The 25,486-nt window shown below is 42.6% G+C and overlaps 1 protein-coding gene across 2 annotated transcripts; it reads left to right on the top strand.

Annotated features, from left to right (window-relative positions):
• The first annotated feature begins 16,117 nt into the window (after window positions 1-16,117).
• LOC147449408 (small rubber particle protein-like) lies at window positions 16,118-17,577 on the top strand. Of its 2 annotated transcripts, none has more exons than XM_086521851.1 (3): window positions 16,118-16,269; window positions 16,442-16,669; window positions 16,765-17,577. In XM_086521851.1, the coding sequence occupies exons 1-3, from the start codon at window positions 16,258-16,260 to the stop codon at window positions 17,155-17,157; spliced, it is 633 nt and encodes a 210-aa protein (XP_086377977.1). In that variant the 5' UTR covers window positions 16,118-16,257; the 3' UTR covers window positions 17,158-17,577. The 2 variants fall into 2 exon arrangements, with proteins under 2 accessions (XP_086377977.1, XP_086377978.1); XM_086521852.1 differs by having other exon boundaries at window positions 16,232-16,377.
• Window positions 17,578-25,486: the final 7,909 nt, after the last annotated feature.

Raw genomic sequence — 25,486 nt, 5'->3', positions numbered from 1 at the left:
ACCTTTGGCTCATTGGCAATGGGCTTTGCAGTCATGGGTTCATACTCAATGGCTTGTGAGCTAGTGGATCTCGTGTCAGTAGACACCCTCATGCCTGCTATCATCAAGTTGTCCTCTAATTGGATTGCATTGGCAGTGACATCTTCCCAGGTTGTGATACCTCTAATCACTAGTCCATTATAGATTCCTTCATTCCTCAACCCTCGAATGAATCGATCAAGCAGTTGGTTATTGTTGAAGCGCTCATTTACAGGGCAGCGAGAGTTTAAGTGCTTTAGACGACTAATGAAGTCCCTTACTGACTCTCCTTCCTTACGTTCGGCCTTCTGTAGCTGAGATGCTACACCCCAAAGCACACCTTCTCGTATGTACTCCTTTAGAAACAACCTTCGAAGGGTAGGGTAGATTGTTTTCTCGTCCACCCTTAGGGTCCTATACCAATCTCCAGCCTTCCCACTTAATGTCAAGCTTAAGGCATTGCACTTATGTAGTTCGTTGCGTTCCCCTAAGGAATCACATACTTGTTCAAACACTTCAATGTGTTTCCTAGCATCTTCATCCCCATTGAATTTTTGCGTGAGTTTGGCAATTTGTACTGCCTTACTTCTAGGCTCTCTATCAGATGCATGACGCATATTTTCCGCGATAGATCGACCTATGGTTTGAGCAAACGCTGCCAAGTCACCTATGTGAGGAGGTAGGGCCGGTGGAGGTACTCTTGGAATCATATGTGGGAGAGGAACGGGTACCGGTCTTGGCATATGTGTAGATGATGCAGGATATGGAACATAACCGGGCATAGGTCCACTCGGATAAGAGCTAGGGAGCGGCACTCGAGGAGCATAAGCAAGTGGTACAATTGGAGGTGTGGGGGCCATGTGTGCATAAGGGGCTAGAGGCACATATGGTCGAGGCCCCATATTAGGTACTACGACACTAGGTAGTGGCACTGCGCTAATCGTAGATGTCATCGGTACATTCTCTGTCAGGCTTATCCTTGGAGTGAGCACTGTGCTTTCCTTAATAGAGGGTTGAGCCAAGTTAGGGAAGCTAAAGTTTTCGCTCGGAGGCTCAGATTGCATAGAGACCCCAGGTGAAATGACGTAAGATGGGTCCATGGGACTCATTAGAGGAGTCTCCATTTGTGATAGAGTAGGCTGTTGAGCCTTGCTCGTATCCAGAAATCTCATGGGGCCAGTTGAGAGTATATTTACCCCTCGGTTTTGCCTTTCTGATTGAATAATGCCATGGATAACATTACAGATCATTTTCTGTTGATCTTCGATGCTCGTGGCACTAGAGGTGGATTGTACAATCTCTATCCATCCTACATGGTAGGCTTGGCCAGAGTGTAGATCCGTCAACACCTCAGTGTGGAGGTCGTATGTCCAATGATCATTAATGAACAATCCTTCTAGAGTCGACGTGTTAATGGTTTCTTGTGAGGTAGAAGCAATGTTGCTCCCCGTGGTTTTACTTGTCACCAACGGTACTCTAGAGGGAACTTCTGAAGGAGGCAGCTCAACAGGGCCTTCTTGGTAAGAAGTTGGTAGGATATCCACATGGACACTCTTTGGGGGTGTGGGGTCCACGTGCGATGTGAAAGGAGAGTCCGCTTCCCCACCCCCTTCGTGTGCTTCATTTGCATCAGGTTCCGAGCGAGTAGCTCTACCTAATGTTTCCATGAAACGGCTAAACATACTAGTACTAGGCTGTGGAGCTTCGGGAGGTGCATGGCCTTCTCTCTCAGTGTTTTGGGTAGGGTATGCTTCCATGATTTCTGAGTCGGAGGAGGAATCACTAGCGGCTATTTTAGGGTCTTGGGTGGTGCTACCTTGTGTCCCCGCTGAGGGTCTAGAGCTTATCGTGGATGGGTAATGGGTGTCCGTATGAACACAGGCACCCTCAATATGCTCGTGTTCTAGCACCCGCCCAGAGCGTAAGTGCATGTGCTTTTGATACCCTAAGGTGTCAAAAAGCTGCTCTAGGAGGCCTTGTGACTAGTTTTTAGCGTGTTTTTTGTTTGTTTTTTTGCTAGATTTTTTAGAGCATGTCGTGGAATGGGCCGTGTGATAGCTCGAAACGAGCGTATCGGTCAGAGGGTCGTGTCGTGCTTTACAGCCCTCCGTTTGGTCACTCTATGCCCTCGGAATCCCTAAAACTGTCAATTTCCAGTAGGGAACTAGGCCCAAACTAGAAAGTCTAAGGGTGCAAGTGGGAAGAGAAAGGAGGAGAGTGGAGGACTTGTCCCACATGCTCTCATTCTCTCTTGAGGGAGTAGGGTATATATATAAGAGTGAGTTTAGTATATATCATAAGATTGAGGTCTGAGGCCTGGGCCTGGGCTTGGGCTTGGGCTTGGGCTTGGGGAAATGATCCCGATCTATCTTTTATACAAACCAACCCGTCCGTTTTAAGAGTCACGTTTTTTATTTTCGAAAAATTTCGCCGCCCGCTCACTCGCGTTTTTATTTCCCGACTTTTTTTTAAATTAATTAATTAATTAATTAATTTATTTTTAAATCTGTTTTTTTCCTTAAAAAAAACTCTTTTTTTTAATGCAGAAAATACAGAAATTGAAAACGCAGAAATTGAAAATGCAGAAATGCAGAAAATTGAAAAACGCAGAAATGCAGAAATTGCAGAAAATTGAAAAACGCAGAAATGCAAAAAATTGCAGAAATTGCAGAAATTGCAAAAAAAACGCAGAAATGCAGAAAATGCAGAAATTGCAGAAAGTTAAAAAAACGCAGAAATGCAGAAAATTGCAGAAATTGAAAATGCCGAACTTGAAAATGCAGAAATTGCAGAAATTGAAAAAACGCAGACAATAGCAGAAATTGAAACTTGACAGCAAATGCAGAAAACGCAAAAAACAGAAATCTCCACACACTCCTTCCCTGCCTTTCCTATGATAGAAATTGCACCACAAGAAAGCGTAAAGCGTAACGGCGCCAAAAATGTGCGCTCCTTGCCGCACTGTCGAAGCAAGGGACTTGCCGATACACCGTGTGCGAGCCACAAACGGCTCCAAGCACACAACAAGCCTAAACTAGCAAGCTCAAGAGAACAAAGGGTGTGTCACTCACCGCTCTACGCTCGCCTTCGTGGTGGATTCCTCGCCGCGATGAAGAAGAAGCTGCAGTCGTGCCGCGCTCAACCGCCTCGCCGCCGTCGTGCCTTCGTAATGCTCGATCGCACACACACTCTCCCTCTCTCTCTCTCTCACACACACACACACACAAGGAGGTGAAGAAGAAGAAGATGGAGATGGAGCAAGAGCACTCTTCAATTGCACAAATGAGAGAATGAGTAAAAATTAGGTTTAGTTGGCTTTTATAGGAGCTCACCCCATTCACACTTGGGCGCCCATGCTTAGCCAACTAATCCCTTGAATGTCCAAGTTAAAGTGCGCCTCTCATCGGCGATCACTCTACCTTTCCCTATTGGTCCGACAAGCCCGGTACCTGACTCTACCAAATACATAATACGCGTCCATCGTAGGTGATGGGTGTCCGTGAGCCGTGAGGGTTAACACATGTGCATCTCTTTCCTCCTTCCTCCACGCTGCCTGCACCCTCCTTGCCTTCACGCCATGGCTTTTCCTTTATTGGCTTCACACACCCATTACAAATAGGGTGGCCATTAACTTGGTGGGCGGCCGGTCTTAGTGGGCGGCCATAGCCTATGGGCCCTTGGCCATGGGAGGCCGGAGTGAAGGGCACCACATTTGGCATACATATTGTTCAAGGAATTGCCAACCAGTACAACTTCGGTACACCCCTTTTTGCATACATACCGACTGCCTCGAAGGAATATCCATGCTCTATGTAAGCTTGTATTAATGTGCTCCAATTGACAACAAGCATTACACTTGTGTATACACATCGGCCAAGCATTGCCTAGCAGCTCATTTTTCTCCAGCAAGCCGCATTTGACATACATTCAACATTAAACTTGGCATGTTACCAGGCCCTAAACACTGTTCATTAATCATGTAAGCTTCAAACAAACTTGATGTGCATTTTTGTGGCATCTTTCTTAGCATGGGAGCGAAGCTGCACGACACCATCTCCACTAAATTTTTGTGTGAGATTGGCTATTTATACTCCCTTACTTCTAGGCTCTCTATCAGGTGTGTTACGCATATTCTCAGCAATAGATCGACCGATAGCTTGAGCAAATGTTGCCAAGTCACCTAAGTGAGCAGGCACCGTGGGTGAAGGTGCTCCAGAGACTACATGTGGAGTAGGTATTGGCATTGGTTTTGTCGCATAGGAAGCCATTGGGTTCCACGTTTGATACAGTGTGGTGCCATATGGCGGCCCAAAGTTCATATGTGTGTCCCTAGGCATAGCAGACGTCGGATGTGACATGCTAATGCTAGCCGATATGGTCCCATGGAAATACTTAGGTGTTGTGGTTTTGGAGCATAGGTTGTTGAAACAATGGGAGGGGTAGGGGCTACATGAGTGCGAGGACCCATAGGTGCATACGATTGATACACATTGTAGGGGCTGTTGTTGGCATTGAGCTACCATATAGCGGTGCTTTACTAACAAATGCGGTCCATGGCGTGTTTCTTGGCATGCCCATCATTGGAGTAGGCATGGTAGCCATGGTGTCATCAAGAGAAAGATGAGCTAGACTTGGAAAAGTAAAGCTATCACTTGTGGGCTCAGATTGCACTGAGACCCTGGCGAAACAACATATGGAGGATCCATCGGGCTTACCGAGGGAGTCTCCATTTGCGATAAGGTCGGTTGTTTAGCCTTCCCTGTATCCAAGAATCTCATGAGACCCGTTGAAGGCATGTGGATCCCCTTGTTCTGTCTCTCTAGCTCAATACCCTATGGATGACCTCACAAAATCTTTGTTGTTGATCCTCCACACTAGTAGCACCCGTGTGGATTGTAGGACATCTAACCAATCCACGTGATAGGTGTGACCTGTGTATAGGTCAGTTAGAGTTTTCGTTTGTAGTTTGTACTCCCAGTTCTCATTTAGGAACGCTCCATCTAAGCTTGAGGTGCTAGGGGCGTCCTTTGAACTAGATGCAATGTGGCTCTCTATGGGTTGACCCTTAGTGGTCGCTAATTCAAGAGCACTCAATTGCTCTCCTAGCAAAGATATTGACATAGGAGATTTTTCTTTTAACTCTCTTTGTTGCTCCGCCTTGCGTAAGCTCTTGATTTCCTTTTCCCTAGCCGCAATGATATATCTCTCAACCTCTTGCACTTCGGCAAGGCTTCTACCATCAGGTAATATAACCTTAGAGGGGAATAGTTGTGAAGAGTCGAGGGGTGCAGTGAATGGAGTATTTACGTGCACATTCTCTAAGGGCATAGGGTCTACGTTGGTCATGAATGACGAATTTACTTCCCCACCCCCCTCATTTACGTCGTTAGTTCCATGTTCGGAGCGAGTGGCTCTACTAAAGGTTTCCTTCAAGCGGGTAAGCACGTGGACTGTGGGCCCATGGCATACATGTCTTGGCTTGAGCTATCAGGATTAGGCATTGGGTAACCCTCCATGACGTCGTAGTCAGAGGAAGAGTCACTAGACGCTATATGTGGGTCCTGAGTGGTACTACCTTGGGTTCTACCGAGGGCCTATAGCCTAAGGTAGAGGAATAATAAGTGCCCGCGTAAACGAAAACACTCTCAATGTGCTCGTCCTCTAGCACACACCCAGAGCGCATGTGCATGTGACCTCGACACTCTAGAGGTGTTGGTGAGTGCCTCTGGAGGCCGCTCACCTAATTTTTTTAGGTGTTTACAACCCAATTTTTTTTTGTATTTTTGGCTCCTTTTTTAACCAAGCCACAAAATATGGCGTGCGATAGCTCAAAACAAGTGTCTTGGCTAGAGGAACGTGCCGTGCTTTACAGCGCTTGGTTCGGTTATGTACAGCCCTCAAAATCCTAAAACTAGTCTTTTCCGAGGTGAGGAGAGGGCTAGAATTAGTAAGTCCAAAAGGTGAGTGTGAAGGGGATGGTGGAGGACTTGAGGAACTTATCCCACATGCCCTCATTCCATCTTGTGGAGGTAGGGTATATATATAAGAGTGAGTTTAGTATATATCATAAGACTGAGGACTGGGGCCTGGGCTTGGGGGCTTGGGGACATGATCCCGATCCATTTTTTATTTATTTTTGGATCACCGCACGCTCGGTTTCGGTGGCCTTTTTGGGCCACACACACGCGACTTTTTGCGTCTTCTCCTCACTAACCTAACCTTATCTCTTCTACAGCTAACTACTCTGCTAACTAAGCTTAACTACTCTGCTAATTACTAACTGACAGTGAACAATGAATCTACCTACTCTGGTAATTGTTTACTCATTCACTAGCTAACACACTAACTATGCAAACAAATAAAAAACTGTGTAAACAGACATTGGCAGAAAACAAGCTATCTATTAACTGTGTAAAAAATTGTGCAAGCAGCCATTGACAAAAAACACTCATTCACTACTAACACACTAACTACTAACTGTGCAAGCAGGCATTGACAGAAAACAGAGATTATGCAGGAAGTAAAAACTTGCAGAAAATAACTTCTTCTTCTTTCTCTTCCTTCTTAACTCAAAGACTCACAGAAGAAGCACATAGTGTCTCTTGAGCTTAGTGCAAGGCGATAGCGGCGCCAAAAATGTGCGCGTCTATCGCACGTATCAATGCAAGGGAACTTTCCAATACACTGTGTGCGAGCCACAAATGGCTCCAAGCATGCAACTAGCTTAAACTAGTAAGCTCAAAGATGGCGATGGTGTGTCACTCACCGCTCTACGCTTGCTGTTGTGGAGGATTCCTCGCCGCGAAGAAGAAGGAGCCGCCACTGCACCACACTCAACCGCTTCGCCGCCGCCGTGCCGTTGTCGCAATGCTCGATCGCACTCTCTCTCTCTCTCTCTCTCTCTCTCTCTCTCTCTCTCTCTCTCTCTCTCTCTCTTTCTCTATCTCTCATGCATACACACATCACACACACACACGAGGAGATGAAGAAGAAGAAGATGGAGATGGAGCAAGAGCACTCTTCAATTGCACAAATGAGAGAACGAATGATTTTTAGGTTTAGGTGAGAGATCGCCCCATTCACACTTGGGCGCCCATACTTAGCCAACTAACCCTTGAATGTTCGTGTTGGAGTGCACCTCTCATTGACAATCACTCTTACCCTTTTCCTATTGGACCGACAAGCCCAACCCATGACTACTAGAAGTGGACGCCAGTGGTTAACAAGGCGTTACAATATCTCCCATCTCAAAAGCTTGAATGCCAAACTTGGTGGCCAAGTACGTTGATATGAATTTGTGAGTAGAGCCATGGTCAAACAAGATGAAGGAATCATGCTCCTTTACCTTTCTCCAAGCATATGAGAGAGGTGATCCTTTGCAATGAGCATCCTCTTTTAGAGCTTCGATGGTGGAAGCTCTAGGAGTCTCATTGGAGGTATTTCTCTTGGGGCAAGAACGATAGCAATGTCCTTGCTCCCCACACTTAAAACATTTATGGTCCTTGTGAAAATCTTCAAGCTCTTCGGGAGAGAGTTTGTTTTAACCTTTGTAAACTCCCTTCTCCTTGGACTGATTGTTGTTGTTGTTGGAATTGCCTTGGTAAAACTTTGGGCATTGGTTTTTCCCTTTGCGTCACTCTTGTCTTTGTTTTCCACGGGCTTGACATTCCGTCTCGTTCCTTGTTGGAAATTGATGCGCGAAGCAACCATGGTGTGGTGGATTACTTCGGTGATAGAACCAGGCCGTTGGGAATTGACGTACTCGACTATCTCTTCAAGTAATCCCACACAAAATTGTTGCTTTTGCTTGGCAAGATCTATCTTTTGGAAGACAGTGCCTTGAGATGTAGATCCCAAAACTTGTCCACATATTTGTGAATAGACTCATGGGAGAGAAGCTTCAAACTATGCCATTTGGTAAGCACTTTGTCCTTTCCATCGCTTGCAAAGAATTGCTTCATGATGGAAACTCGTAAAGTTTCCATGTCTTGGGGATTTGCCATTTCCACAAAGGCTAGCCCACCATTGACGAGCCAATTTCTGGAAGTGCATAGCTACATGGCATAGCTTGGAGGACTCCGTGAAGCCCTCGTCTCAAAAGCTGCATCAAATTGCTTGATGAAGGTCAATACTTTGTCAGTGGCACCAAAGGTGCCATCATAGGTGAGAAAAGAGATACTCTTTCCTCCCTCTTTGAACTTCTTGAGCTTTTGAGACCTTCGTCATGCAGGGTATGATTTGCGATGTCCTCCTCTCTTGTATTCTCTAGGAGAATAGCCATAGCTTTTGTCGGAAGAGGAGGAAGAGGAGGAAGAAGAAGAAAAAGAGGGTGACCTCTTTCTTGCCCTTTTCTTCCTTCCTTTCCTCTCTTCCTTTTTGGAGTGACAAGGAGAACGACCATGGGTTGACCGTTTCCTTTTGGGAGGAGTTGGCGATCGTCTAGACCGCCATCTTCGTGGAGCCACATCTTTAGAGGAAATTAGGGATACATTACTTCTTCTTGTTCTTTGGATTCCTTCTCTTGTATGAAAGAAAGTCTTCTTTTGGGGGGTCTCTTCAAGAGGCCTCCTAAGCTCTTTCTCCTCTTGGAGAGGAAGGAAAATCCAATAAGCGTGAAGTTGTTGAGTAACTTCGGCTTGCAAAGCAGGGTTGCCTATAGCTTGTTGCAACCTAGTAACAAGATAATTGACAAACATGGGGGCATCATCATTAGCACCTTCATATGCAAAATCAAAGTTATCAATGTTCATTCTACTTTCTTGGTTATTGTCAGCCATATTAATAAAACTTATGTGTTTACTTTGCGTATTCTTTGGCAATTCAAAACCTTAGTTGCTACTCCTCTTAGCCTTTGAAAATCAACACTTAAGTATCTACACCCATGGCTCGAATTGGTTAATTATAGAAAGTAGTGGAGTGGGTCTAATATTGTAGAGTTTCCAAGGGATAGCTCCTTTCGGACTTCTTATGGCTCAATAATGTTAAAGACGTAGGCAAGTCTAAAACGACCCTATTATTAAGACCAAAGCTCCCGAGGTGTGCACCATATTCCACATAATGGGCTCAACAAAACCAATAATAGATCCCAGTCCCACTTACCCTAATATAATTAACAAAATCAACCATTAATAGGCTACTTAAGGACCTCTCTTCTTAAGCAAGAAAAGAGAATCCAAATGCTCTAATACCAATGTAATGGAAATGGCCTATGAACTTTGAGAATAACGGAGTGAGAATTAAAGAGAGCATTTTTGGGAGATTACTTTGAGAACATAGAGCATGAACTTAATTGATGGTAGCAACATAAACATAGTACTTAATTAACTTGGCATGAACAATACTTTTGCAAGAGAGAGAGTTTAGAGAACATGAAAATATTTGAGGACCAGATTTATGTGGAGGCAGTCCCCCCTCCGATAGACATTTGTATTATAGATTCTCCCATCAAGAGAGACTTGGTACAATACAATCTTTTTGTTCCTTGTGACCTAAGTGATGCAATGAAGATGGAAAGCTTCAGGCATCATGAGCATAACATAAACTTTTGCAAAAAGAATTAACTATCACAAGTCTCAGTCCCAAGGCCTCAAAAACCTTCAAAGGTGGAGAGAGCTAGCGGGGAATGGGGGTAGGGAAGAGGAAGAAGAAACATTCCATAGGAGAAAGAACTAGTTACTCACTTCTCATCACTCTTCTTGCTAGCATACATAATAGCATAGTAATGAAGATGAAGAAGATGGAAAACTTAAGCGTTGAAGCATGGCTCTTGGTTGGATTTGCATTCCATAGCCAAGAGTGTTGGTGTAGGCTCTCAACTTCTCTACTAGCTTGGAGAAGGAGATGGAGCTCTTGCACTTTGCACTTCACCCAATGAGAGTGTGTGTGGGAGAGTATACCCCCCAAGCTAGCACCCTTCTTGCTTTGGTCAACCCCCCCTTGTAGTAGCTCATGCTTGAAGCTCATTGGACCCCTCCAGGCCTAGCCAATCACATGCAAGAGGCATATCAAGCAACAAGGGTAGCCTTGGGACAAGTGTCCCCCTTTCCCCTTTGACAGAGAGAGAGGACTTGATAAATGCAAAATCATTTAATTAAATAACTAATTTATCATGGGACCCCTTCGAAGGCCAATCAATAGGCTTTAAGCACACCATGAAGACAACATGGGTAGGGGCTTGACATGTTTCCTTGCTTCCTCTTGAGGCTTGGGCTTACATTGTGTGTGTGTGTGTGTGTGCGCGCGCGCGTGTGTGTTCTCTCTCATCCCCCTAGATTTAGGGCTCGCCCCTCATGAATAGGGAGTATGTTGACTTTTGGAACACAAACACCTTAGTTAGCAAGCACAATAAAGCACCTTAGGCTTGGGTAGTGTTCCCACAAGCACCTCAAGCTCCCTAGTCAGCAAGCACGACAAGCACCTCAGTTGTCAAGCACAACAAGCACCTCAAGCTTGGGCAGGTTTCCCACCTCAAGCTCGGCCCTAGCTTACCTAAGGTCAAAGGACTTTTAACACTAGCCTTTGGAGGTCTTCAATAAAGCTAACCCTAAGGTCTTTAAGCTCCATTGGCTAGCCTTGCTCTTTGACATATCATCTCTCATTTGGACCCCTTTACCATTGGCCTGACGCTGAGATAGACCCGTAAGCACATGTCTATATTCTAGCCCTTGTTCCTGTCTATTCTCCCACAGTAAATGATCAGTTTAATATAAGAAAATCATTTGGGTTGGTTAGATATTAGATTTTATGACAGTACATAATGACAATGCAACCATTACCATAATAGGTTTTTGGAACTATAACCATGTCGAGATTCACAAATCATAACCATAACAAGACGTGCAAACCATAACAAAACTCACAAACCATAACCATCATAAAAATCACAAGGCATAACCTTAACAAGACTCACAAACCATAACCATAACCATAACCATAACCATAACCATAACCATAAGCGGATTTCAAAACCATAACCATAACCTTAAGCTGATTCCAAAACCATAACCATCACCTTAAGCGGATTCAAAAACCATAACCACAACCAAATTCTCAAACCATAACCATAACCTTAAGTAGATTCCAAAACCATAACCATAACCAAATTCTTAAACCATAACCATAACCTTAAGCAATTCCAAAACCATAACCATAACCAAATTCTCAAATCATAATTATAACCTTAAGCCGATTCCAAAACCATAACCATAACCAAATTCTCAAACCATAACTATACCATGATTTCAAAACCATAACCATAATCAATTTCAAAACCTTAATCAAAACCATAACACGATTAAAACCATAACCATAACAATATTCATAATCATAACCAAAATCAAAACTAAACATGCATGAATATATCTAGAACTATAGCCAACATCAACGTATACATGAACCAAAAGCATAAACATAACTAGCTATACATCAACTATAGTCGATGAAAACATATACATAAACCATACTCATCAAGGCAATGCCTCCCAGTGACGGCCTCTCCCTCATCCTTAAGCTGGCAAAGTAGAGTTGATAATCCATGCTTGAATCCATATTTCTCTTCTCTATGTATCGGAGGACGCTTCATGGCAAGCTCTTTTAATATAAACACTTAACCACCATAAGATAAACATTAGAAAAACATATATACATACACTATTTAAGTAATGTATGACACTTACAAACTCATGTCGAAGAGTCTCGTAGCCTCCACTCCCAAGATCAGAAGATCTTACAGACTCCAAACATGCTATGGCTACATCTCGCTATTGCTAAATCCTGTCTAGTTGATCCTACACCTCTCACGCGATCCTTATCCACTCCTCTACGTCCAAAAATGCCAAGTTTGACTCATTATTCTTGTATCTGTCTCGTACATCTAATCGACGATGTGATATCCTCACAATAGCCACACCCAAGATCCAGTCATTAGAGACTGGATTGTATCCATCTGTTGGCCTTGTACTCTCTGTGAATGTCATCAATGATGTAATTCTTTCTCTCCTAATCCTTAACATCCCAATCCTCCATCACAATTGTATCATACAAAGCTGGCAAACCCTCTGTTGCATGGCCTTTCCAACCCTATCCATAACCAATGCCCAATCCTTGGTTTTGTAAACCTTGCTAGGATCAAACTCATGTGACCCCCAAGGTGTACATGGTGTGCTAGGCGGTTTACTATCTACTAAAGAGAGAGATGGATGCTCTCCCACTGGTGTGGATACATCAGTAGTGCCACTACCAACAACAACCACCGACACCACCTAAACAACGAGACCTGTGTCGTCTCGAAGAAGAACAAGAGAGCGCAATCTCTGGTATAGCTCGACCCATTGGTGTAACTGAGATGCTCGTCAAAGGTGTGGCACCACCAGCTAGAGTGACTAGAACACTCGTTTAAGGAGTTGAAGTAGCTGTATCTAATCTGGAAGGACTAGCTCTCTAAAACTGTTATGCGTATGAGGAAAAAGTACGCATCTGCTCAAGTGACATGTCGACTGGAGTAACTGGAAAACTAAAGCTTGGAGAGTATGTCTCCTTGTCATCATCTACCATGGCTGCAAAAACTAATTTAAAAACATATATACAATACGTTATTTCACTTAATCATAAATAATCAGCTTAAGCAACAAAAATCATTTTTTATTCATTGTTGGATAGTAATTAAATCCATTAATAAAAAAGTAGACATTGCAAGAGAGTTCTTAACAAAAATCACTAGTCAATCTCTCATCTTCTATGAGAGCTGATGCACCAAACACATTTATCTCTATTTGAACTTTTGTATCTTCGTCATCAAACTCCACGGATCCATCCACCTCTGCATCTATCTCAGTATCAGATCGCTCCTCTTCAGGTTCAGGCATCTGCTCACCAAAAGCACCGACTTCAAGCTTGATATCCTCATCTCAATCATTTGCAATCTGTACACACTCCTCATGTGTCTCTGCATTCTCAACCTCCAATCATTCGCAGACTTGTTTAGTCTGTGGAGAAACTTGGATGACAAAGATCCACGAGCGTGGTTTAGTCAAATCTTCTTCATCTTTTTCCTTCCATATTGGATCTATGATAAACATAACCTGTTCACAATGCTACGAAAGTACAAATGTATCTCTATTATCCATCCACACTCGCCTAGAGTTCATTTGAACCAGTCCACTCATATCTTTGCGCACAATTGCATTGGACCACTAGTAATAACCTTGAACTAATTCACATAAAAAATAAAGATATCAAACTTTCTAAAGCTAATTTTCAAGATATCTTGGATAAAGCCAAAGTATTCAAGCTGGCCAATCTGTGTATTGTCATCCTTGACACTACTCTGACTTTCTTGAACAAAGCTTTCCATGACACCAGTGTCGAAGGTAACCCTTCGTTCATCTATCCGTTACACTCTAAAGTGTCGCCAATGTGACCAGACTCGCTTCGTATTTGTGATACTAGTGGCGCATAAAACAATATCAAACTCACTATAAAAATATTTTCATGTGGTTAAAAATAAAAAGTTGGTACAAAACATAGATGCCAATTGCATCCGACATCTCCTCTTCTTCTTTAGTGATCAATGCTCCATTTCGCTTTGCATCCAAAGTTGTTGCATCTAGCCAGTGACTAGTAGGAAAGTATGGCAGTTTTTGAAGATGCTTTAGAAAGGGAATATTTCTAGTGGAACGATTGTACTTGAATCACATCCAATCAGCCAAACGTTGTTGCTTTTTCACTTCATATTTCTCAATCTATACATGGGATCAAAAAGACCCTTTTGTATATATTTGCACTTGCTAGATTTGGTCTTGTTGTGAAATTTGTGGATGACATATGTACAATTCATGATCTCAGTTTTGGTGATGAAATTGTTGCATCTTGTATTTTGTGATGTGGGTTGTATAATCTCACTTTGTATGACAAGCGTGAGCAGAATTTTGCGAATGCAATTGTGGATTCAAAGACTGTTTCAGATGAAAAACTTTGGCATGCACGTTTTGGGCATCTGAATTTTGTCAGTTTGCTACGTTTGCAAAAAATTGATATGGTTGCTTCTTTGCCGCCTCTTGAAGCACCTGTAAAGCACGTTTGTGAAGGTTGTATTTTGGGTAAGATGCAGCGTTAGAAGTTTAAAAAGGATGGTTCAATAAGGGCTACATGCAGGTTGCAACTTGCACATAGTGATGTTTGTGGGCCCATGCAAACTCCGTCCTTGGGAAATTACCTTTACTTCGTGACTTTTATTGATGATTACTCCAGGAATGCATGGGTGTATCTGCTTAAAGCTAAGTTCAAAGTGTTTATGTGCTTCAAGCAATTTTTGGCTATGGCTGAAAATGTCTCTAAGTGTACTATGGGTACCCTCCGTTCAAATCGAGGGAGGGAGTATACGTCTCATGAATTTAATGCATTTCAGGCTAGTCGTCCGATAAGACACCAATGTACAATGCCATATACACCTCGGAAAAATCGTATTGATGAGAGAAAAAACAGGTCGCTTATGGAAATGGCATGATATATGGTCAAAAGTCAAGATTTGTCACATTTGTTTTGGCTTGAGGCTATCATGTATGCACTTACGTACTTAACATGTGTCCTACAAACGCAACGCAACAAATTGGATGACAAGGTTGTCAAATGCATTTTTGTTGGTTACAGGACTGAAATCAAAGGTTACAGGTTTTACCATCCGCAAACGAAGTGTATCTTGGTTTCACGAGATGCTGTACCCTTGCTGTCATGTAGTAGAGACAATAATGTAAGCTCACATGACATTTATGAGACAATTTGTTGCCTCTTTTTAGTGGTGGAAACTTGAATGTAGATTTCAATGAGGCAAATGTACATCCTATGGGGGTTTCTAAAATGTTACATATCAGCCTATTATACTGATGTAGATGTACTTGATGTACTTGATGTGGAAAGGGCCGAGAATGAGTAGGTTAGAGGTTTGCCAAAATGGTTGGTGCACACTTTGCATGACAGTAAATTGGATGCACCTTTATCTAGTCATACTCATTCAGGTTCTTGCCATGCATCTTTTCCATCAGATTGATATGCTTTGGCTGTTTCTAGCTTATGTGATGTTGAGGAACCTCTTTCTTTTGATGAAGCACAAAATTCTGAAAATTGGATGGCTGCCATGCAATTAGAATATGGTGCACTTATTAAAAAGACATATATATCAATGTGGGTTTGAAAGTTAGCATCAATGATATTGATCATCCATGTCCCTCTCTTTTTTCAAGCTATTTGTTGTGTCATTTATGTATGCATTAAGGTGCATATTTATGTATTAAGGTGCATATTTAAGCTATTTGTTGTGTTATTTATGTATGCATTAAGGTGCATAGCCAAAGTAGTAAGCATTGGTGGCCAGTCAAGGGAATCTTTTGCTACTTGAGTGGCACTCTATATCAAGTGGGAATTATCACCCTGGATTTACATGATTATTTGAAAAAAATTGCAAATGTTTTTTTATGACTCTTTCGTGCCAACAAGTGGTTTTTGTTTCTCGCTCAAGCTCTCAAAAAATCATTTATAGTTTGGATGAGCAAGAAGAAGCCTATTGTCACCAAAAGATTCTGTAAATGCAAGAGCATTTATCTCAGGAATGCAACTCAAAGCATCATCTACAACATTGTACTGAGCTTAGCGACACCTTAACTTACAGTTATACTCTTGAAGGATTTCAATCCACCTGGCCTTACATCCCTTCAATTATTTCTGTTGTGCAAACTATTTGATGCTTTACTTCAGGTGCAAATACTCCATAATGCTTAGCTAGAGGGAACACTAACAGTGTGAGACATGCTTGATCTTCTCATGCCCGAGCACATAGCTTTTACTGGTGAGAAAGGGTTCTTAGCTGGAGCCGTTTCTGTGAATATTTGGGGAGGAGGAAATAGAATGCAAGTAGACACGTGGCAGGCGGTGGGACCAGTGAGAGAATCGTCCTCATGTGACTACGAGCAATGAGCATTGCCCACACATTCTCTCTCTAGCATCCTTCGAGTCTGCTTGCCCGTCATTCTCTCTCTAGCCCCCAAACCCCCACCTAACAACTGATTCCACGCGGTCACACTCTCTCTCTCTAAAAGAGCTCCCGTCCCGTCCCGTCTCTCTCTCTCTCTCTCTCTCTCTCTCTCCGCCCCCGTACCCTTTCTCTCTCTCTTTACCGCCTTCTTGTTGACATAAATTACCGCCTGCACACTCAGTTTTACTACCCTCTACTAGTCTTTTCAAAGGGCGATGGCTGACAAGGTACTTAATCTGCATACATGGCCTGTTAATTGCGTCTTAATCATGAATTAGTCTTAATTGAACCCTTAATCATCGGCTGCGACAGTCCGACCGACTGAAATCCCCATGGTGGGTGGAATTACTACGCCCTATCAGCTCCTGCTTGCTTCTCACAATCGTCCTGTTCGTGCAGGAACATGTCAAGTATGAAGAGCTCAAGTACTTGGGATTTGTTGAAGCCACTGGACTCCTTGCCAAAGTCTGCGTGGTTCGAGTATACGAGGTCGGCAAAGACTGGTCCGGACCAACATGGCGGCAACGCATCGACGACATCGAGTGCAAAATCAAAGACGCGCTAGCGCCCCTTTACAATCTCATCAAGGGGAATGAACACCACATCCTCCTCTTCTTTGATCAGAAGGCAAGAAATAGCTTCTTTGCATGTCAAATATGTGTTTGTTTTCTGCTTCGTTCTCTCTTCAAAAAGTCTGGTCTGATGTGCGTGCCACCTTGCAGCTCGATGTGTGCATATGCACCGTCCGCAAACATGCTCCGCATGTTTTCAAAAGCTTGCTAGACAAGACGGTGGATGTGGCGAAGAAAGTGCCCGATTTCCTTGTCGATGTTTCGGCTGAGGTCCATCGAGTTGGCGTCATCGACACAGCCAAGAGTTACTTCAACAAAGTTGAGCCCGTCGCAGAGGAGTACATACACCTTGTGTGGAAGCAATTTTTGAAGCTACCCTACTCGCTCACCATCGTCCATGTTGCTACACCTCCGGCTCTCTACGCAGGAGACAAGGTGAACAAAGTGCTTTGCTGTTTGAAAGAGCGCCATGTTCCACTCGTGGGGTATGTGCCGCTTCTCCCTCTCAAGCGAATAGAGACCATCATCAAGAAGGAAGCATAGATTGAAGGACTATTCTAGGTACATACATGCATGCAAAAATATTTTGGTTTGGTTCTGTAGGCATTTTCTGTTCTGTTCTATGCGGCATTGGTTGGAGATGTCCGTCGTCTCCTCGATGTCGGCATCAACCTTGTCCTCTCCTCACTATATTTAGGTGCATGTCGCCGCACCCTCTCCTCACTATATTTAGGCGCATGTCGCCGCACGAGTATATTTCGATCACTGTTTCTTATCATCACCCCATGAGGTTGAAGGGTCCTTTCCATGCCTGAAGACTTTGATTTATGGCTACAATCATGCACATCATTTCATTATGTGGATGCCTTTGGTAGAGCCACATAACAGGTGCTCATGCTGTAAAGGTTGTCATCTTTGTGACTTATTGATGTACAGAAGCAAATAAATTGGTTTTGATTTCAATCAATTGTTGAGATGGATCCATATGTTGGACTAAGCTTTGTAGTGCCTTTTTTTTTTTCGGGTGTCGATGTCGGGGATTAATGGTTGATAAGGTTGTGGTCAGGCTATGCATAGTTATTATTCACAAGAAGATTCAAAAATTTTCTCATATAAGAAATTAGAGTCTTTTTTTGTGTTTTTCATACAATGCATAACATCATAAGCTTTTGCTCGAGAGGCACTGCATACCTAGCTAGGTATGTAGCGCCTCCCTCACAAAAGCTCATGATGTTGAGGTAAGTCACAATGTGGCAATTATTGTGAGAATCCAACGGGGCCGGCGATCCCTTGCCCCCAATCGTACCTAGCTAGGTATGCAGTGCCTCTCTCACAAAAGCTCATGATGTTGAGGTAAGTCACAATGTGGCAATTATTGTGAGAATCTGCCCAAAACTTATGGTGATTTACTTTTTGAAATAACTGAGCCTCATGCATGGATACACTTGGACCAGTTATTTATCTTATGTTGTGGTCATGCTAAGCATAGTTATCAGTAAGACGCTTCTGTTGCATCTATACCAAAATCGGCATAGTTACAAAGGGCCTTGCATAGTTGATTTTGGCATCGGTGCATGAGTAACATCTTATTGATAGCTATCCTTTGCATGACCATATTCCAACTCCCAATGGCTTTTATCAATGAAGTTTTTTGGCAACTCGATGACAACTGGTTAGGTTTTTTGTACTACTCCATATTGTATTGTCGCATGGTTGAGCACATTTCCATTGTATACAGCCCCATGCTATCCAATGCTTTTGTGGGTTGATAGATGCTGTTGTACACTTCTCATAGGCCAAACCGAGCTATCAAACTTGGCTGGCCGTTCGCGTTTGCTGAACGTTTTGGTATAGTGACTCATCCACGAACTCTCGCTGCACTATGCGAAGACACATTATTACACAAACAGTAGAATAGATAAGTAGTTGCAAACAAAAATAGGGTGGTCTTGTGTTTATGACTTAATATGTTGGTCTTTGCATTCCCTGGAAGTGTCTTAGCTTCCAATTGTGCCACTTTGTAATTAGAAAATGTCGGTTGAGGGTAAGCAGAACAGGGGTAACCGTGCCCAGTGCCTACATTTTGACGAAAGTACTAGAAATTGGCTCTATTTTAAGAAACTTAGTTTTGGAAAACTCATTAGTAAGAAATGGGGGAGAGAGATTTTTTAAGTCGAGAGTGTTTGGGATAATGACCCTCATGTTTCAGAGGTGGACCTTGCAAAAAACCAGGAGGGTAGAGCTTTGTCAAGCTCAACGTTCCACAAAGTGTTATTAATTGTTTGTTCCATTTTTATGTTTCAAAAAAAAAAAACATGCAAGTTTCCTAGTGCAGAGTGGACATAGACCTTCCCAATTAATCATAATATGAGGGTACGTGCCATCCTCACGGCAAAATGCAATTTTCAATGTGTTTGTTAACTACGTTCTCAGTGTCGAAAATTAAAAAATGGTAATGTTTACTCACCACACCTATTGTTAATGCACACAGGTTGCATTCAACCTTCTGTATGGTTGCATTGGTCAAAACAAATATAATAGTGGACACTGAGTGGACATTGTAAAGGTTCAAGCTTGCATTACCAAGCTTTGTTATGGAAGAACCGAGAGGGCTCTTTTACACCATTTTGAGTGTGGTAGGTACATACTAGAGGTGGGGTGGCCAGGGTGAAGGTTGAAGTTACGTCGCCAAAGCTTTGGTATGGAAGAGTGGAGAGGATCTGCAGTGGTAGGGGACATGCATGAGCGCGGTAGGTGCATATGATATTTTGCAACTAGATATGTTTTCCTTGTAGATACTTGATATCCTCATCAACGAATCATTGAGCCCTTCCACTTCCATCACTCTAGCAGTTATGTCCTGGTTGCTTCTGAGCACCATTCTTAATCCTCGTGCATTCAAATGTTTGTGATGCTTCGAGATGCATAAGAATCTATCATGAACACATGCTTTTTGTGCTTTTATAAAAGGGCATCATATTTGGCATATATATGAGCCAAAGAATTGGCAAACACAACATGTTTCCAGAAGCCTTTGAACAACAATCCATGCAATGAGCACACTGAGAAAGAACATTGCAATAGCGGAGTTGTCATCGTCTTGCATCCCAACAAAAACAATTTAGAGCTTCCTCGGCCTACCCTTGCCAGGCATATCCTCTTATAAGAGCACTCAAAGAGACTTCGTTTACTTTGTATCCAATTAAAGCAGCTTAGAGATTCCTTGCATCAACAATACTGGGCCATCTCTTGCACTTAACCCGTTGCAAGAGACAACATCCCAAAGAGGATGTCCTTCAAGAACTCTTGTTGCTATTGTGAGGACACCAAATTTGGCATACATATTGATCAAACCACTTTTCTAGACCCAAAAATCCATAATCTTTGGTTTTTTTGTGAACGACCGTGTTGTCTGAAATGCGGGCTTCAGCTATACACCGTGGTAGAGATAAGCCTTACCAGTTTGACGTTCAAAAACTCAACTTGATCTTCACACTGAAAGTGTGTAGTGCTAAAATAACACCCCAAAAATCAAGAATGACAAGACTCTTGTTGGGTACTCAACTAGATAGAATTGATCGATCTTGAAAGAAATCACTGATGGATTACAACAGATGGCTCTTAGCTATTCCAAAATAGGTGGCTCTTAAAGCCTTTCAAAAATAGATGGATCTTAGTCCTTCCTATTATCATGTTGACATAGAAAGATGTTAGTAAAATCATGTCTAATTTCACCTTTCCCGCAAAGAATTAGGAAGGAGAGAGAGAGAATGTTGGGCTGATGAAAATCCTTTACTATACTATATTGTATGCACCCTCTGTATGCCTATGTGTAGATAATGACTGTGTGATAGCTTATCCAATAAGTGTACAACATTGTGTTTATACAATGCTCTCGTAGAGAGAGGTACCATAAGTCACATCTTGACCCGCCTACCTTGTATGTGATTGTGATTGTATCAAGGTGGCGTAAGTATGACACTTTGCGTATGAATAAACATAAATAAAAAAATGTTTGAAGACATCAATAACTGATCTCGTCCAAATACATATAAAAAAATAGAATAATAAGGTCTTGGCTTCAATGATAGTCTCAACCATGTGAGCCCCTGGTATACGTGCATTGAACGATTACAATGGCATGGATACATCACAATGCATCGTTGCATAAACTGTGAGCTTATATCCACGTAGTGCCAAAGAAGTGTGCCATTATTGTTGATCTGAAGTCAATTGATAATACCTTGGCACATAAAAGAATCCTTGCTTCGCATGAAGTCTGGCAAAGCACTTTGCTTTGCACAGTTGAAAAATTTAAAAAAATCCATACTGCGCCTTGCCTTCGAAGGAGCTGCCTCTTGTGGTAATACCAAGTCTAGCAATAGCCCATGCCAATCTCCTTGAGATGCTAGAGAGGCAGTTTATACTCAATCCGTGCTTGATTTGGGTTTGCAAACTAATCATTGGTCCTTGCCAATGATACATGCTTTCAATGCGTATGATAAACATCACAAGCCGTGCTTGTGCTTGGAGTGCTTAAAGTGCACTCACCTTTGTTGCATGATAGGGCTATGCAGCTTGTTTTTTAAAAAATATCAAACAAAAAGAAAGCTACTGCTTACCTTCTGAAGTACTCGCCTCGACTTGCCTTGTCGTATTGGCTTGGTTCAATTTTAGCACGCCTTGCATGCTTTTGTTAAATGCCTTGTCGTAGCTTTGTAAACAAAAAACAACTGGTTGATCATACCGAATATCTTTGCCTTACATGCCACAACCCTTGCCTGAATGTGATGCCTTGCACTTCTTGTCCTTTGAGTTTTTGCCAAAATGCCTTGCACTTCTTGTTTAATCCAATTTGGCTCGTTAGCCATGCCCATTCGTCTTACCGAATCTCAATTCTTGCTATCGAGCTTTGAGTGCTTCTGTCAATCTTACCATGGCCTAGAGTCCGAAACAATTGCCATGTATGCCATGCCTCCTGCTGGCTACTTTGAAATATTTCGGATAAAAAATTGCAAGCTTGTCAAATCCTGCAGGTTTTCCTTGCTTCTCCAATTGTATCCCTCGAAATCTCTGCAATTTTTGAAAAATTATAGAAATTCAATTTTGATCTTGCCCTTAGGCCCGCTTTTGTCATCCTTGCCATCAAAGAAGTAATGCCCGCTTGCCCATGGCGAGTGCAATAGGGTAGATAGGGGGTTGCATACTACTGCAGGCGGGTGGAAAATACCTCTTGGCCTGGCCTTAATCAAATCAAGCGCCACCCTTGTGTAAAACCCAAAGCTCAAATGAGCTACCAGGAAGAGCATTGAGAGAGAGAGAGAGAGAGAGAGAGAGAGAGAGAGAATTTGGCACCGGATCTCGCCGTCATGCAGAGACAAAGTTGCCTTAGTAGTTCAGCACAATCCCAACCTTGCCCAATTTGATATCGGTTGACTTCTCCTCCCTCCTCGATGCTAGGGTCACTGCACGCGGGTCTACCCTTCCATCCTCTCGGCTCTGTAGGGGCAGTTGCCCGTGGCCATGCTCCGTGACTTTGCAAGATGGCTTGTCCACGGCCAGAGAGAGAGAGAGAGAGAGAGAGAGAGAGAGAGAGAGTGCAACGTCCATGCAAAAAAAGATGCAAGGCCTTTGCTCCCTCCACCATAACTCTCCTTCCCTGAGCTCTCTGATACCAATGTGAGCTTGAGGTAAAGGATCTACCACCCATAATATATGCCCTTGGCCATCCATACTTAGATTCCCTTGTCCACAACTAGTAGCCGGCCCTTGGCTTGGGTCCGTGACCCCCCTTGGGTTTGCCCTTGGCATTACAAGAGGGCCAGGTAGTGGATATTCATTAGGTTTTGGTGACAATGCTCATGATGTTACCATTATCTAGGGTTTTTACAGTTTTTGGTGATTATTGAGGGTCTCTTTTGACCGGACTTTGGACATGATTTGAGAAATTTAATAAAATTTGGAGTTGGGTTGATTTTGTTTTGCAATATTCTCACTGTTTTTTGTTGTTGCTTCTCTCTCTCAACTCTCTCACAACCAGAAGCATGGAGCTTTCCTGGTCGACCCCAAAGGACAGTGCGTTCTGACAACGTCCAATGTCCGATTGCCCACTGACTTTACTAACCACTAACCTTATTCTTTCTACATAAAATAATAAGGCGTCTCACACCTCTAGTAGTGAGTACTCCACCTGCACCACATAGCTTCCACATTGATGTGCTCTTCAAATGATATTAGAGCACAAGGTGAATGACAACGGCAACTTTGACATTGTGTCATGGAGAGCAGACAAAAGCAAGAACAAAATTTTCCATAGCTTGTTCTTGCTATTTTTGAGCTCCGAAACACCATTTTTTGCATATCTCTGGCATATGAAGCCGGATGGATATAATCCAAAAGTTTAGGTTGAGGTTTAGACAAATTTAAAACCGATGGTGATGCTTATTTTTTAAAATTCTATTTAGAATTACAGAAAGTGCAATACTAGGTTTGTTCTATATTTTTTGAGCAAGTTTGTTTTGCATTTTCAAGTCGTTTTTTTTTTTTGGCGTACTTCTCACACTCGAACTTGTATCTACATGATCTAAGAGTCTACCCCAAGGTTTCTTGACGTTTTGGATGCACTGGTGCTATCAAAATTTTGAAATTTTGACTTTTTGCAATAACCTGCAGTAATTCCTACGTATAGACGCTTGACAATTGGACTCCTACATTGCAGAGCATTATGTATCTTGCATCTTTGGATGTCGCAATGTGGTGCTAGTTGAGAGATAATTTACCTTGCTTTTATGTATACAAGTGTTGATTTGGGATGTGGATTTTTGGATTGATATACATCCAGATGCGATTTTGTGGGCATTGAGACTGTGTGGGGTTTTAAAGAAGTTGAAACACTTGGTTTAGTGCTTCTTGGTTCTTGTATGTATATGAGAATACAGATTGATCTAATTACAGATCACATATTATATAGATTTATAGATATAAAGGTTATGAATAGGTAGAGTTGTCTGAGAGCTACTTGTGATAAAGTGAGCTTTGTTGCTATGCTATTGGCAGTTGATGTATGCCTCATCTGGATTTGTGATTTGAGACAATTTTGTCTCTGGTAAATCTATACACTTTGCTCAACCCACTAATTTTTCTTGCTTTTCTCCATCATGTTTGAAGAGCTTTTAGTCGATTTGACTTGATATATGACAGATGGTGGATGAGAGATTTGATCTCTGTTTATGTGCATAGCCTAGTTGGCTTCATATATTTTATGTGTACCAATTTTGGTGAGATTTTTTGATATTTTTCTCAAACTAGAGGAAAACCTTTGTTGAATATGTTACCATATACATGTGGTAGTGATGTGTGTGAACACATTAGGACCGTCGGGACATTTTTTCCCTCTTTAGGAGGTTTTTTCCCGCGTGCATTGTATATACGCCCATCACTCTAGGGCTATCCATTTTTCCATTGCACACTAAGTAACACACTCTCTATTGTGTGCCTTGAGCTTCCTTCGTCTTCTCCAAGTTGTGTGTGTTTCTCTGCAACCCTAATTCCAACAATTGGTATCAGAACAGGTCACGTCCTCCTGGGCTTAGTCGCAAGCTACTCTAGCACATGCCTGCTCACTTTCTCCGATTTCAGTGAGCTTTGGCGAGCGTTCGCAGGTCGACAAAATTTTTGGGAATACTCGAAGAGCTTGGTCTGCTCAGAATTTTGATTTGGGCTTATTTCGGCCTCCGTTTCCACTACAGGCATTACTGCACAGGCTATTTTGTCCTTTTGTGCAGAATTTTTGTCAGTGCCGTTTTCTGCATAACAGGTGCCTTACAGTCTTCTACGGTTTGTGCTATATAGCACAGTTTGTTCCCGCTCCGTTTCTCCTATTTTCGGGTAGTTTTCACATCAGGTGTAGCATTTACCATGGCTGACAACAACAACACAGATGTGTTCAAGATGTTTGCTGCTGAGGATAGGTTGGATGGGGACAACTACCCTATGTGGGCTTATATGATGCAACATGTTCTTGTGTCAAAGGGTGTCTGGAACATTGTGCAGGGCATTGATGTACGTCCTGGTTCTGAGGATGTAGGCGATGTTGAGAATGTTGCAGGTCTTGCTGCAAGGATTGCAGCTGTTAGAGTTGTTTTGCCTACGGTAGAACAAGCTCGTTGGGATGTTAAGGATGCGCAGGCTCATGCATTGATTGCGTTGTCTGTGAAGCGCACCATTGTTCCTCACATCCGTTCAGCAAAATCTGCAAAACAGGCTTGGGATATTTTAGCAGGTCTTTATGCAAGCCGCAATGAGGCTAAAATTGCTTTGTTGCGGAAAGAGCTGGAGTCGAAGATTATGCATGAGGAAGATGATATGGACACTTTCCTTGCTAGTATCAAGGATATCAATGAGCAACTTATTTCTGCAGGTGAAGTCATTTCAGACAGTTCCCTTGTGCAGACGGTTCTTGACACCTTACCAGATTCCTACCAGACATTTGCTAGTACTTGGAGACTGATGACCCAAGGAAATACTGAAGTTGTCAAGTTTGATGCATTATGCACATTGCTGTTGGAAGAGTCACTTTCTAGAAAAAATAGGACTAGGCAGCGTGCAGTTGAACAGGCTTTTATTGCTTCTCAAAGAAAGGGTGGTAACAGTAATGCAGCCACTTCTTATGGTTCTGCTGCAAGTGGAAAAAATTATGTTCCTAATGCTTCTGCTGGCAGTACTTCGTCTGGCAATTTTGGTGATAAGGGCAAAAAGAAGATGCGTTGCCATTATTGTAAAGCCAATGATCACTTGATCAAGTCGTGTCCTAAGTTGAAGGCCAAAGAGGCTAAGAAGAAAGAGGGTGGTTCCACTGCAAATGCTGGTTCCA

This window comes from Adiantum capillus-veneris, chromosome 10 (assembly GCF_014529385.1).
Source record: "Adiantum capillus-veneris isolate H3 chromosome 10, ASM1452938v2, whole genome shotgun sequence".
In the NCBI taxonomy this organism is placed as follows: Eukaryota; Viridiplantae; Streptophyta; class Polypodiopsida; order Polypodiales; family Pteridaceae; genus Adiantum; species Adiantum capillus-veneris.
This window is presented reverse-complemented; position numbering and strand designations above follow the sequence as displayed.